Below are 15,692 nucleotides of genomic sequence, written 5' to 3' on the forward strand. Positions count from 1 at the left end.
TTTTTAAAAAATGCGCATTTAAAAAATTTTAACATTAATAAGTGCATTTTTTATAAGTATCATTTTTTTCATTGTTTACTCTATTTATTTATAATTTTGTCTGATATCTGCTTCATCCACACTCATATTAATTAAATATATATTTTTAATTATTTACGATATTCCTTTTCATTAAAAACACATGTTCGGGTATTATTTTATTTAAACAAATGAGTTATATATTAGTTTAAATATCAGAGTACGAATATTGGAATTGAGTTAATAGATTCAAAACTATAATTTATAATAAATCAATTTACTCAATTTAGTGAACTTTAAAAATATTTAAATAAAATAGTGACGTGTTCATGTGATCCGAGTTGAAAATCTTTTACTATTACTTCCTGATTCTTAAAAATGGTGAGTGAAATTAAAAAAATTAATAATTATTAATTAATTAGGTTATTTAATAGCAAAATTTACTATGATCCTGAAGTTAGCAGACAGTCAAAAATTTTTTGATTTTTTTTTTTCAACAAATAAATTCCGAAGAAAAGAAAAATAAAAATATGCGCATGTAGAAAATTAAAAAAGCTATAGGTGCAACTTTTGAATGTTTTTTTTTTTTCTAGAATTTATCGTTTCTAAAAAAAGTAAAAAATTATTAGACGTCGGCTTACTTCAGTATTATAATTTATTTTATTTGTGAGAAATAAAATTTTTTAATGTTTATTTTCCTGAGTGTGAATGTGGCAGACATGAGAAAATTTATAGATTGTTAATAAATAAACTTATTAATTTAAATAATGAAATTGAAAAAAAGTCATAATTACACTTTTTTCATTTATTCAAAAATTTAAAAAATTGCCAGTTGTCAATTACATTCACACTCATATATTTTTATATAAAAATTATATAATGATACTCAAAATGGCAAACATCCAAAATTTAGTTTTTATAACCGAATTAATGATCATTTAAAAAAATAATTCAAAAGTATGTCTATAAAAATTTATGGTAGATAGATAGATAGATAATAAATTTTATTCGACCATGAGATCTTGATCACCTGTGGCCGTTCAAAAAACAATATTTACATTAGTTTTGCATGTATAATTATAATATAAACAATAAAAATAAAAATAAAAATAAAAATAAGAATAAGAATAAGTTCCAATGGTAGTGAAATATCAGCAGACATCACACAATTTTAATAATTTTAAATTAACAGAAAAACCTAAATTAATAAATTAATTTGAAAAAAATCATACTGAAGGTTTTTCAAAATCTCCGCGTGCATATTTTCAAATACTATTTATTCGTAAAATTATATTTGTCTAGAAAATAAAAATAAATCAACAGATTTCTATTATTTTCAGTATTATAAAAATTTATAACTCTTTTGTATCTGTCAAAAATTTTTCTTATTAGACTTTAATTACTCAATATAATGAATAAAAACAAAAACAATTATTTACATTTATTTATTAATTTTTTAATTAAATAATTAATTAATATATATCATCGATGTCTTTTGTATACACTGCGTTCATTCTGTTGAATTTGTTTAACTATTCTCAATGTTGCTGCTGGAGTGACTCCGGGTATTCTAGTCGCTGCCGCAACCTGTTATTTTTTATTAATTAATTGAAAATCATTAGATAATTAATTTATCTTTCAATTAAAAATTATAATTACCGTTTGCGGTTGCATTGCTGTAAGTTTTTCTCTGTCTTCCGCCGACATATTTACTCTAATTAAATAAAAAAAAATTTTAATTACATTATCATTTAAACTGGAGCTTTAAATAAGGGTACGTACTTTTCATAATCAAAATCCGTTGGTATGATCATTTTCTCATGCTTACGTATCCTTTCAACTTCATCTAACTGATCTTCAATAGAATATTCATAAGTCGCTTCAATCTGAAATAAATAAAAATATTAATTACTAAAATTAACAAATACAGTTAAATTTACAAGAAAAAATTGATGGATATATTACCGTAAATTAAAATACCTTAAATCGACGTGATAAAAATCTATCTCCCCCAAAATGTCCAAACTCGTTGGGCATTTTTTCGATCAGATCTTCAAAATTAATTTCATAATTAGAACTTGATAAAACAGTAAACGCACTTTTAGATTTTCCAGCTTTTGTTCTTGTTATATTTAACAACTCCAACCATTCTTTTTGAGATTTAACAACAGATTTAAGAAGTGCAATACCTTCTTGTAGCTTTTTTTGTAATTTATCAGTTTTCTCCATACGTTGTTGAGATACACAACCAGTTTTGAATCCTTTGGCTGTTAATCTTAAATCAGCATTGTCTGGTCTCAAACTCAAACGGAATTCTGCACGACTTGTAAACATACGATAGGGTTCAGTAGTACCACGTGATGTCAAGTCATCAATTAAAACACCAATATAACCTTCAGTGCGATTAACAATCAGAGCTGGTTTGTTCAGAACTTTAGCAGCAGCATTAGCACCAGCAATTATTCCTTGTGCAGCAGCTTCTTCATATCCCGTTGTTCCATTTATCTGCCCAGCTAAAAATAATCCACTTATTTTACGTGTCTCCAATTGATAAGTTAATTCTCGTGGATCTATAAAGTCATACTCTACACCATAACCAGGACGTACTATTTCAGCTTTTTCTAATCCTGAAATACAATTAACTAGTTCTTGTTGTTTGTCTGCTGGTAATGTGCACGATAATCCACCGGGATAAATAATATCTGATTGTAATCCTTCTGGTTCAAGCCATACCTGATGTACTGATGTTTTAAATTTTAATATTTTACTTTCAATGCTTGGACAATAACGTGGTCCCGTTACTTCTTCAGTTACGTGGCTATTACAGTGCAAATTGTCCCGTATTATTTTACCAACTTGTTCATTTGTATGAGTAATATAACACGGCAATTGATCATGAGGATTTATCCACACGCGATCATTCATAAATGAAAATGGTTCTGGTACTTCATCTGGAGACTGCACAATACAATTCGTAAAATCAATCGTTGATTTTTTTAAACGTGGAGGTGTTCCTGTTTTTAAACGGCTCATACGAAAACCTAATTCTTCTAGAGTATTTGCCAGTCCTATACTCGGTTCGTCGCCTATTCTACCAGCTGGACGTTTTTCTAAGCCAATATTTATTTGCCCTTTTAAAAATGTACCCGTTGTTATTACTACAGTTTCGCTAAATATTTTCGTACCGTCCTCTGAAATAAATAAAAAAAAAATTGTTTATAAATCATAAGATTTAAAAAAAAAAAAAATTCTTTGTTTATGTGTGATGTTGAATAAAAACTCACGTAAAATAATACCGCAGCATTTATTAAAATCGCGTTGTAAAATAAGATCTTCAACTGAAGATTCACGTATTTCTAATCCGTCTGTGTTAAATATTTCAGCTTGTAAATGCTTTTTATAAAGATCGCGATCAATTTGTGCTCTGAGACCCCAGACAGCTGGTCCTTTACGTCGGTTTAAAATTTTATAATGGACTCCTGATTTATCACAAATACGGCCGCAAACGCCATCAAGTGCATCGACTTCTCTAACTAAATTCCCTTTGCCTATGCCACCAAATGATGGATTACAAGACATTTCACCTAAAAATTAATTTAATAAATCTAATTATCATTTTAAAATTGTATTTAAAGCTAGATTTCATTAAATTTTATAATTTATCACCTTTTACAGAAACTATTGATTTTAAAAAAAAAAAAAAATCCGATAGTATTCAATAGCAAATTTAATTCTCTACAAAAAAGGATTAGTAAAATTATTGTAAATCAATTACATAATTCGAAAGTTACATGCATTTTATTAATTTGAATCAGCCGACAAAATTAACATATTTGTTAAATGAAACGATTAACTATAAACACTTGTAACTTTTTAATTACTATTTCTACGGTAATTTTCCTTGTCATATTTTTTGTAGCGAATTTATTTCTCTACAACATTTATTTAAAACTTTTTTTTATAAAACCAATAGTTTAGACGGGACGAGCGATAATTGGTGTAAAATTAATAATGAGGTTTTGAACTTCGGGCTTCTAGAATTTTTTTTCAAGAGCAAATAAAATATTTTTTAAAAACAAAAGTAGATTAAATAAAATTTTTATAAGTGAAAATAATAAATACCTATTGTACTTTTTTTATGAGTAACAAGTAGTGTCTTAGCGCCCATTCTTGCTGCAGCAGCACAAGCTTCAGTACCAGCATGTCCACCACCAATTACAATAACGTCATACTTATTACTATTTACATTATCACCATTATCATTACTATAAGTTTGTATTGTTCTATTACAAACTCTTCTTTGTTTTATCTTGGTTTTAAATAACGTTATTTTTATAATATTTTTTAGTGACATCATTAAATTATTTGTTTTTCAAGCAATATAACAACAATTGTTTTTTAATTTTCTATAAATATAAATATATTTTAATGTATAACGTAGTTTAGGTAAAAAAAATTCATTAAACACATGCTCTTTATCAATAAATTTTAAATTATTATAATTTAATAATTTTAAAAATTCAATAATAAAATTATAACAATTAAAACTCGTGGGATTGTAATTTGATGAACTCCATATGGGATTTATTATTAACTGCGATAATACTTCATCCCAATGGCAATACCAAGATTCGGGTATCAAGTCATTTATTACAATACAATCTGACCAGTCGTCGAAATTGTTATGAGTTATTCCACGATGGTCATATTCATATAATTGACACTGAGAATCAACTAAACCGATATGCATGTCATTTGTTATGTTGTAATCATTGCAAAATGTACCATAAGACGGTTTTAATACTATTGATGTAGGATTATTTGCTGCTTTTGTACAACAATATGGTAATACAAATGGTTCTATCGATAAATTTATTAATTTAATATTACAAATAGGACATTTTTCGGGTATTGTTTTACAAAATATTGACTTTGAGTTACAATGTTTGAAACAAAGTATGTCATAGCTCATTATTTTAAATTTAAAAAAAATAACTTCTATTTTAAAGTCAATTTAATACAAAAACTACAAAATTTTGTAGAAAATTTATTTTCAAAATTGATGAAATGTTAAATTTTTTATTTTTTTTTTTTAATAATAAAATAATAATGAATGATGCAATAGGTTATATATTAAAATATGTGAACTAAAATGAAAGTTATTTTTAAAATTAATATTAAACTTAAATAAATATGAAGCTTACATGTTTTATTAATTTTTGTTGTTATTTTTGGAATTATTTATGATCATTTTAATTTTATATTTTCTTAAAATACATGTTTTAGTTTTAGACACTTCGCTTTTAGATGGGAGCGAATTTTGTCATTCTGTCGACTAAGTGGCGCTGCCTTTCAACTAAAGAATTTCAAAGATAATAGCGGCAAACTTTTGAATAGAGAAAAAAATTAAACAATAATCAAAAACATTATAAATAAAAAATGAATAATTAATTAGTAACTTAATGAAAAACAAATGAATAGTAACCCGGGTTCGCACATAACATAATTTACATTCATAATACTTCGTCTAATACTTAATCTATTCTCCAAAACTTCTCTCCTATGCTAACAGTATGACAAAAGTGGGCAAAAGGGAGGTCAGAGTGAACAGCCCTTGATAAATAGGCAATGAGAAACTTAACTTACCGATTACTGGCAGAGGGAAAAATTATTTTAATTGTGTTGGGTTCCCTGATAGCCATTTTGATATCGCAAATTGACGGAACCAAGCAGTTACCTGATTTAACTTGCATTTTTATTACGGCTGTAGATTCACGTCAACTTATAGTTCATGTTGTATTCATATTAGTCAAAATTTGGAACAGCAGAATTTGACGTTAACTTGACCGAAAACGCTGAACAGTAAGTTTTTGAAGAGAAAGTGTGGCTATAAGGGCAACACTTTTGCATCCAGTTTCACTGATTCAAGTTTTGACTGTAATGTTAGTTCAACACGAATTACAAGTTGACATAAATCTACAGCCGTAATAGGAGTGCAAGTTGAATCAGAAAGTTGCTTTGAAGTTGGCTACAAGTTACAGTCAACTATTTGCACCATCAAGTTTTTGCAGTCAACATGACATCTTATTTCGGCTGCATGCGTAGATTTCCGTAAACTTGCAATTGAAATGGCTGTCAGGGTAATCGAAAAATTTCAATAATTGCCCCAATAACCAATTGAGCTCAATTTTACGTCAAGAACAATACATAACGTGTATTGGTTTACGTAAAATTGAGCTCAACTGGTTATCACCCTGATTAAGAAAAATGATTTAATCCATGCTAAATCTATATATTAGTCGACTTAAATTGTTTTCAATTATTTCAAATTGTTTTGAATCATTTCAAATAATTTTTTTTAAACATGGCAGGGTGATTTAAAATTCAAATAAATTAAAAGGCTCAATGATTGACAATGAACGAATTATTGAAAGTTAATTTAATTTAATTGATTATTTAATTTCTTTCAGTCTTTACGAATAATAAATACTTAAATGTAATATTTAAATCTATCAAATTTTATAAAATTACCTTTTAATAAATAATTTAAAAAATTATAAATAATTTTAAAATAATTTATTTAAAAAATTTTCAAATAATTATTTGTCAAGTAAATAATTCTAAAATTGTTTTCAATATTTTTAAATACTGAATTATAAAAACTGATTACAGTAATTTTAGTTTTTCTGTAAATTTGAAATTTTTATCATAAAATTTTCACTTAACTCAGAAAAAAATTTTATTTTTTTTAAACAAAATATTATCACCTCAATATAAAAAATTTGCAATTCAAAGTTATTTAAAAAAATAATTACATCACATATAATTAATATAAATAATCTCTTTAAAAAAATTATGTGTAAAATATTACAAACAGTTATTAAGTAGTATTTTTAATCTTCTTACAGCCGACTATGAATTACGCTGTGATTTAAAATTTTAAATTCAATCTGTCACTTAAAATTTTTTACAGCCGTGTAAAATCAGAAATAACAATAAATAAAAAAAATCTTAGAATGATAATAAAAATTACATAATTATCATTATTATTATTTTCTTTTTTACAACAATAGTTATCTAAAATAAATATTTACAAAAATAATGATCAAGTAGAAGTTTATATTATCAGCCAACAAAATATTTTAAAAATAATTTTAACAAAAATTTTTTCAAAATTATTACCTATAGTAAAAAATTATTTGTAAGTTAAATAAACAATTTAAAACTTAATCGCTTGTATATTTATTGAGGATTTAATTTTTCGAATGGAAATAATAAATTATACTATTGACCAAAGTAGTAGATGGCATTAGTTTCCCGCGGCACCCGCGATGTTTGGTCGCGCTGTAATAGTAGCAGCTGATCCGCGAAGCGGAGTGGTTTGATGTGTGTGACTAACGTTCAGTATATAAATAGACTTGTTAATTTAAAAACTAGTAATTCAAATAACATTTTAATTTTATCAAACATTAAAAATCTTTTAATAATTTATCTTGATAGTTCAGTTATTTATTAATTTTTTTTCAACATAAAAAAAAAAAATATAAACATCAACACAAGTGTAAACATCAATAAATTTTTTTTCTAAGGAAGTGAAAGGAATCTAATCTCGTATTGGAGTTCACATCGTGACCGGTAAGTTTAGGTTGCATGTATGGCCTTTTAAATTACTTACTGTTATTTTATATAAATTATGTAGGTGCTGTTAAATTTATTTTAATAGTTTACGTTTATTTTTATTTACCAAATCATTGGATGACGATCGTGACTGAAATGATGATGATGATGATGATGTATTAGGTTAAGAAAAAAAACACGTGTGCTGTGGCAATGTGAGTAGACTCGTTTACTTGTTACTCTAGACTACATATGTACATACTCACAACAGTATGTAGTATGAACTAGTACATCCTAGACTAGAAGAGGTGACTGACACCTGATGCGTCAATGACCACGCATGTGGTTTTACTCCTGTATCTTGACCTTGTAACGTTAGATTATTCTTATTTTTCTTTTATCTAAGATCTAATTTCATTTTATCGATTCATTTATTCATATTGCAATGTAATTGATTTATAGTTTATGTTCTTAGAAACAAATGTTTTATGAGGTTTCGAAAATTTATTCTATATCTTGAACTTGCGACGTTAAAAATTTTTTTTTATAATCATCTAGTAAAATTTTGATTTATTCATTTTTTTATACTTAGTAAACTATTATTATTATTATTTGAAGACACGTAGACGCGTGATTTTTTTTTTATCTATTTGAAATTAACTGTAATTAACTAATTACATTTTTGTGACGTCCTACTTACATTAATTTATTTACAGTGATGATGGTGTTCAATGCGTTAAAAATATTTATTGAATTAGCCTACATGTTTTTTTTTGTTAAAGATGATAATAGGAAATTTTTGTTACTATTTGTTTAATGTTTATAGTGGGGTAAAATAATATTTGGTTTTCATTTGATGTATGAATTAAAAATTGTTCAATTATTGAATGTTGATTTAAGATAAAAAAAAAATTCTTCTAACGTATTTTGTTGGACAAAAGATTATAATTTTTAAAAAATTTTTATTTAGGTTTACTCATTGACTTTTCTATAAATTATTATCAATTTTCAATAATTTTAATTATTTTTCATTGAATTTTTACTATTTTTTGTAGTTTTTAATAATTTTATATTTATTATCAATATGTTTTTTTTTTTCAATATATTTTCGGATATTTTTGAGCTCGCAGTTAATTTACTTTGAAAAAAACTGAAGTGAATGAAGTTTGTTCTCGAAACTTTCATTAAATCAACCATTGAAGATTCAATAAGTTTTTTATAATTAATTAACTTTGAAATTTAATTCAACTATTGATGTGAAATTTATTTTCGTTTGAAAGCTAAAATATTAGTTTCATGATTAATTAACTAGAGAGCTCGTTGGTTTAAAATTACCGTAACAATCGCGAGACTGGCGAAACAACCTCGATTTTAATAACAAAGCATTACAATACTGACCTTGTGAATTGATTTTACAAAAATGTTTACTTTTAACGTTGCGAGACAATTGTGATTATCATCTGCATCCTGTCAAAAAATACAAATTTACAAGGCGGAAATAATTTTCTTTTTTAAATTCGTTCGATTACAATCTAAGTAGAAAATTTAAATAAAAATCTCTAAATAATTTCTCAAATAAAATTATCACCCTTTAAGCTAATTGGAAAAACTGATTTCAGTGGAAAATGTTTGTTTTAAAATTAAATTATTTTAAAAGCTGATAAATCATTCAACCGATAAATCTTAAAATCTAATCAAACTTTAAGTCTTTATTATATTTTAAAATTATTATAAAAATTAATCGAGTCAGAAGATATGATTTAATATATTTATCTATAGAGATAATTTGTTTGTTAAAAATTACCGCGACAATCGAAGTTCTGATTTGACATCCAGAATTTCACGAAACTACTTGAGAAAAAAAAAATTTATTGGTCGTAAAAAAAAAATTATTTTTTTATTTTTATAAATTTTTAGTGTCACAGTTAAATTTCTCTAATAAAAATTGTTTTAGCATACGTCAAAAAATATTACGATGAAACTTATATCGTACAGTAAAATTTAAAACTTTTACATCGCACACAAATTTTTTTTTGTTGACAGTAAAAGTATTTTGTATATTCTATTTAGTATTTTATATTTTATACAGTGGCAGTAAAATGTCTATACCTAGAATTTTTTATATTGATGATTCTAGATTAGTTTCTATATGTACTATAACTATTTATGCAGAAAAAAAAGATTTTTTGTCGCAAAAAATTTTGATTTGCACCAAGAAATTTTATGCATTATGAATTGAATACAAAAATTGTCTTGGGGTGAGAGAAGATTTTTTTGGCCAAGAAATAATTGCTTGCACCAAGTAATTTTTTCTAGTTCTAAATACATTTTTGTTTTCAATTCACGATGCAAAAAATTTCTTGGGGTAAGTAAAAATTTTCTTTAGGCAAGAAAAGATTTTTCGTGTCAATGAATCCTTTTTTTTCTATACACACTTTTTTGGCTTTGAGAAGCTTCCTAAAACCAAAAAAGAGTATAAAAATCTGTCATTTTGGAATAAGTAACGCGATATAAATTGTATAGTTATATATTCAGCCACATTCAGCCATATTCAGTGACAGAATAATTAAAATATTAATTTATTTAAAGAAAATAAATACGATTGTCTTTTTTCTCGCGTAATTTAAATATAATTCGAATGATATAGATGTAGATGTAGATAAATCTATTCATCTCAATACTTGGCAATTAAACAGAGTTTAATCTATGAAAAGGCACAAATTCGAGTCACGACCTTTCTAATGATACCAAATTCAACAACATTAACTAATTCTATTACATAGATATGCTATAGGTAAAGCTTTATAATTAAAAACAAAAATTACTGTTAATGCAGCGCACAAGCTATTATTTCGCAAACTTCAGCAAATATGTTGGATTTAGTAAACAGACCGCGGACTCATAGGTTTTATTATCAAGCGAGATAATGTATGAGGATAATTAATTGTACAGAATATTATTATAGTTATCTTTATTATGTATTATATGTTAATAATTTTTTTTGCTAAACTAAAATTTCAATTATTTCTTAAAATAAAAATATATTTTTATTTTTTACTCCAAATTTATAAACTTTTTTTTGATTACTTGAGTTGTTGTTGTCGTTGACGAAAAAAATAAAAATATTTAGCAATCGAAATTTTGAAGTCAAGTAATTTTTCTTTATTGAATTATCATTCATTTTATTTTTTAGTAATTAAATTAGTTTGATAGCGAATTTCTTTTAATTAACGGTTTGAACGAGTTGAGTTGGTGGAGAGATAATATTTTTTTTTTTTTTTACTTTTTATTAAATTTAGTTGAAGCAAATGATTTCTTTATGTGTAACAGCGTCAAATATCCGTCGGACGGCAATCGACACTCGACTTCCTATAGCTATCGACGTAGACACGTCGACGGAAATTTCAATATCGAGTGCGAGTGAGGAGACGGAGTGAGATAAATATATATGTAGATAGACAGATAGATAGATAGATAGATAGATAGATAGCAGACGAGAGATAGATGGATAGATTTACTGGTAGGTAGATGGGTAGATAGGTGATGGTGGTAGTATTAGCAGTGGTAGTTGGTAGATTGAATACGATTCGAGTGGGAACCCGATGATTTTTAGAGCGACTCAACGCTTCTGCTTCTATTTCTACTTCTGACTCTTGACAGGAAAAAATAATAAAAAAAAAAAGAAAATACCAATCACTGAAGAATATCGTTGGTAGTCAATTTGTGCATATCGCAATTCGCCACAAAATATTTTCAATTTAACAAGCTATAAGTTATTTTTATTGTATATATAAATATTTGCTTTACATCTTTTTTAAACTGCCGGTTCGGAAAATTTAAAGTAGTAAAAAAAAGGAAAATTATGGTAATGAATATAATTTTCTTGGATTGTATTCTCTGGTAATGTGATAGTTTTGTAAGTCGTAAGATTACTTTACAATTGTTATTAGAAGGATGTATGAATATGTGTTACATGGTAAGTACATGGAAAGGACGAAAAGTCAAAATTTATTTGAATAACGGGAAAAATTGTTGCAACAATCTAGCATTAAATATAAAATATTCTGGAGGTATAGAGATTTTACTGTAACACTTCGAATTTTACGTAAAAAATAAAGTATAATAACTACTGTTATTGTTAACAACAAAAAATTTGTATGTGATGTAAAAGTTTTAAATTTTACTGTACGATTTAAGTTGCATCGTATTATTTTTTGACGTATGCTAAAATAATTTTATGAGAGAAGTCTCTGTCACTAAAAATTTATAAAAATACAAAATTAATTATTTTTTTATGACAAATAAAATATTGTTTTCTTAAATAGCTTCGTGAAATTCAGGGTGTCAAACCAGAACTTCAATTGCTGCGGTAATTTTTAACAAACAAATTATCTATCTATATCTATAAAATGATAAGTTTTTTTTTGAATGCGCATCACATTAAAACCACTGAATATGTTGACATGTAATTTACACCACAAAATTCTGCGTATTTAAAAGAAGGTTTTGAGCTATATATTATTATGATTTTGATGATGAAAAGTATATTTTTTTCAATTTCATTTCAATAAATTTCATCAATTATCGATTGTTCTTTTTTTTTCAAATAAAACAAAAGAACATAATATATTTGAGTCTGTCCTTTTTTTGGCATGATATAATTTTATGTTATTTTCTAATTAATATTTTAAAAAGTACTGAAAATAATAAGAATAATAATAATAATTATAATAATCATCAAACTAAATTCCTGTTTGAAAGCACAAAAAATTTTATTTTAAATGTCTGATAGTAATTTTAATGTTGAGAAATTGTATTGTTATGCAGACAATATTTTTTATGAAAAAAATTGTTTCTTCAGAATTACAAATCAAATGTTGGGTGAGTAATAGAAACGAGCACTCTGCAGTCACTTCGTGACTGTCCAAATGTCACTATTAACTTTATAAAATACGCTGAAAAAAAGGATTTCTTGCTGCAAAAAAATTTTAATTTGCACCAAGAAATTTTATGCATTATGAATTAAATACAAAAATTGTCTTGGGGTGAGAAAAAATTTTTATGGTCAAGAAATAATTCTTTGCACCAAGTAATTTTTTCTAGTTCTAAATAAATTTTTGTTTTCAATTCACGATGCAAAAAATTTCTTGGGTTAAGTAAAAATGTTCTTTAGGCGAGTAAAGATTTTTCGTGTCAATGAATCCTTTTTTGGCTTTGAGAAGCTTCCTAAAACCAAAAAAGAGTATAAAAATCTGTCATTTTGGAATAAGTAACGTGATATAAATTGTATATTTATATATATTCAGCCACATTCAGCCATATTTAGTGACAGAATAATTAAAGTATTAATTTATTTAAAGAAAATAAATACGATCGTCTTTTTTCTCGCGTAATTTAAATGTAATTCGAACGATATAGATAAGTCTATTTATCTCAATACTTGGCAATTAAAAAGAGTTTAAACTATGATAAGGCACAAATTCAAGTCAAGACCTATCTAATGATACCAATTTCAATAACATTAACTAATTCTATCATATAGATATGGCGGGAACAAAATTTTCCTTATTCTCTTAATAATATAGATAATAATATAGATTATTAGTGTTTATTTTCTTAACTCTATTTATTTACAATTATGTTCAATAAGAAAAAAAACGTATATTTAGGTAAAAATCAATGTAAGTGATCAAAGTAAGAATGAGAATAAGTTCTAACTCATATCAGCACTCTAAAACCAAGTGTGTTATAAGTGTATTATTTTAATACATATTAAATGTGTTCTATGTTTAAGGCCATAAAAAAAACTATAGTTTTTTGTAGTCACTTAAAACACGTTTCATGGTGTGTTAAAAATCTATAGATTGCTTATGGCGTTTCAATGTTATTCGACAAGTGTGTTAATTTTGATTACACAGTTGGTTTTAGAGTGAGAGCGTTAATACATGAAATATCCAAGAAAAATATTGAAAACGCCGTTATTTCAATTGTTTTGTCGATAAGATTACTTAATGTTGAAAGTAAAAAGTGGCAAAATCTGTTTACAAGGTCAGTAGTGTAATTTTATTTTTTGTTATTACAGTAAAAAAAATTTTAATAAAAATTTTAATAAAAAAAATTTGAATTTGTTACTTCAGCTTGAAAGCGTCTGGTTAACTATATAGCAGAGTGTATTTTCTGGTGGTTTTTATTCGCATGAGAAACGTCAATGATATTGAATCCATGACCAAGCAGCGTGATAGGTGGGTTAGAGGTTTCATCTTTTTCTCTTGGGATCTACCTATACTACATCTTCGTATTTATGGGTATTTCGTCCGAAATTTAAACTTCCTTCCGTTTCTTACTGTCAATATTATAAATGGAACTGCTTTTGAAAAATATCACATTGTGCTATCTGATATTGGAAATAGGAACTAGTTTTTATTTAAGATTTATTAAATATCGTAATGTTGTAAAACTGTATAGGAAAATCTCAGTGGATAATATAAAAAAACAGTGATTTAGTAAAAGCTATACAAGAAATATTGTGTTTCTCATATTAAGTTAAGGATATATAAAAACATATTCATAAAGATATTAAGTTTAATGTTTGTTATTTTCATAGCGAAAGTTATTCTTCATTTATACCGAGAATGTGTCTGCTTGTGCGAACGGATATGCTGTAACATTGCGTGAAACTTTATGAGTTGAATGGCCGTAGATCACTTTAGTAATTATACTATTAATTTTCATACATAAATTTTGTTTCTTTATTTTCTTACATTTTTCCGCCACCGTTTACTTTTTCCACACTAATTTTTAAATTTTTTCTTATAATATAAATTTGCATTTAATACACTAATTAATAATATTAAAATTAAAAATAATAAAACTAATAATTAAACAAGTATTTTGATTAAGGCTGTTTGAAGTTGTGAGTTCAAGAAATTAAGTTTTGACTCGTAAATCCATTAGATTATTAAGTCTTCGACTTTTTATTTGTAAACCAGTATTTTTTTTGTTTTATAGTTTGCAAACTTTATAAAGAAATAATTCACCGAATCTAAAACTAATTAGTTTCAACTATATGGTCATCAAAAACGAAGATTCATCACATTCAAATGCACCAAAGTTCAATATTTTTTTAGCCGTCCCGTTTTGCCCGCCGTTCCCTTACATGAAACATATGTAATTGAATTGAATAGACAGAGTGATTAAAAAATATACTAAATAATCAAAAATGATAGAAACCAGATAATTAAGGTTCAAACCTAATTAAGGAGTACATCAGTACTAGTTGAAGATGTAGGAGGAGTAGAAGGAGAATGTAGATGACGAGATACAGACATATGTACGAGAATATACATATTAGCTGTCTAGAATAAATTATTCAGTAGACCACGACATACTGTCATCAAATATTAATTATCCCCTTTATCAATTTAACTGTTTCCTCAAACTACATATGTCTATTTTAAATTTATAGTCCCATAATTCTATTGACATTTAATCCATTAATTGTCTACTTCTATAAATTTAACAAATATTTAAAAGTGAATATTAATTACTTATCAGTTTGTTATCATTATTACTCGATCGAGAGTGAATTTATTATAGCATCAGATTAAACCTATAATCAACGATAATAGACGATAATCATCCAGCGATCGAGTCTACTATTAATTAGATAAGACGAGATCAATTTAACTTTGTTCGTAACTATTCAATTGGAAATTCGAGACTTAAATTTTCCTTCCATTTATTGGTGATTCGACTACTTTTTTTTGTTTTTTCTCTCTAAATTTGTATTATTTTTTTTTTCTTTACTTATTTATATAAATCAATTTATTATTTAGTTATTCATAAATAAATACATAAAGTTAATAAATTATTTACAAAGTTGTAAAAATGATAACATTAGAGATATTCATGTAATTCAGTCTGTAGAGAAGCAAGATACGTTTGGAATGTCTGGAAGGTCTAATGTAATATAGTGTATTATTACATATCTCGAAATAACTGGCAGCAGAGTGGACATGATTGAAATGGTTGGTTGGTCAGCAGTATTGTCAAGATAG

At 25.8% G+C, this 15,692-nt stretch overlaps 3 protein-coding genes across 6 annotated transcripts in view; 1 reads left to right on the plus strand and 2 right to left on the minus strand.

The window, feature by feature from the left end:
• Nucleotides 1–1,448: 1,448 nt before the first annotated feature.
• LOC130664528 (protein MTO1 homolog, mitochondrial) lies at nucleotides 1,449–4,375 on the minus strand. 2 transcript variants are annotated; one of them, XM_057464469.1, is made up of 6 exons: nucleotides 4,141–4,375; nucleotides 3,303–3,602; nucleotides 1,999–3,209; nucleotides 1,801–1,904; nucleotides 1,678–1,732; nucleotides 1,449–1,605 (listed from the first exon to the last, which is right to left on the minus strand). In XM_057464469.1, exons 1-6 carry the CDS (start codon nucleotides 4,373–4,375, stop codon nucleotides 1,501–1,503), a joined length of 2,010 nt encoding a protein of 669 aa, XP_057320452.1. In that variant the 3' UTR covers nucleotides 1,449–1,500. The 2 variants fall into 2 exon arrangements, 1 of the variants encoding a protein (XP_057320452.1); XR_008989422.1 differs by lacking the exon at nucleotides 1,449–1,605 and having other exon boundaries at nucleotides 1,699–1,732; nucleotides 1,984–3,209.
• Nucleotides 4,376–4,390: 15 nt separating this feature from the next.
• On the minus strand, nucleotides 4,391–5,180 carry LOC130664530 (MKRN2 opposite strand protein). Its single transcript, XM_057464473.1, has one exon. The coding sequence runs from the start codon at nucleotides 4,988–4,990 to the stop codon at nucleotides 4,391–4,393; it is 600 nt and encodes a 199-aa protein (XP_057320456.1). The 5' UTR covers nucleotides 4,991–5,180.
• Nucleotides 5,181–7,358: 2,178 nt separating this feature from the next.
• The window catches only part of LOC130664529 (protein-tyrosine sulfotransferase), a 168,013-nt gene continuing 159,679 nt past the window's right edge, over nucleotides 7,359–15,692 (plus strand). For 2 of the 3 annotated variants that reach the window (XM_057464470.1, XM_057464472.1), the window contains exon 1: nucleotides 7,359–7,653. The gene's annotated coding sequence lies outside the window, so the exon portion shown is untranslated. Of the gene's footprint in view, nucleotides 7,654–7,818; nucleotides 7,851–15,692 lie in introns of those variants that run through there. The other variant, XM_057464471.1, reaches the window with a different exon arrangement.

This window comes from Microplitis mediator, chromosome 3 (genome assembly GCF_029852145.1).
Source record: "Microplitis mediator isolate UGA2020A chromosome 3, iyMicMedi2.1, whole genome shotgun sequence".
Lineage (NCBI taxonomy): Eukaryota > Metazoa > Arthropoda > Insecta > Hymenoptera > Braconidae > Microplitis > Microplitis mediator.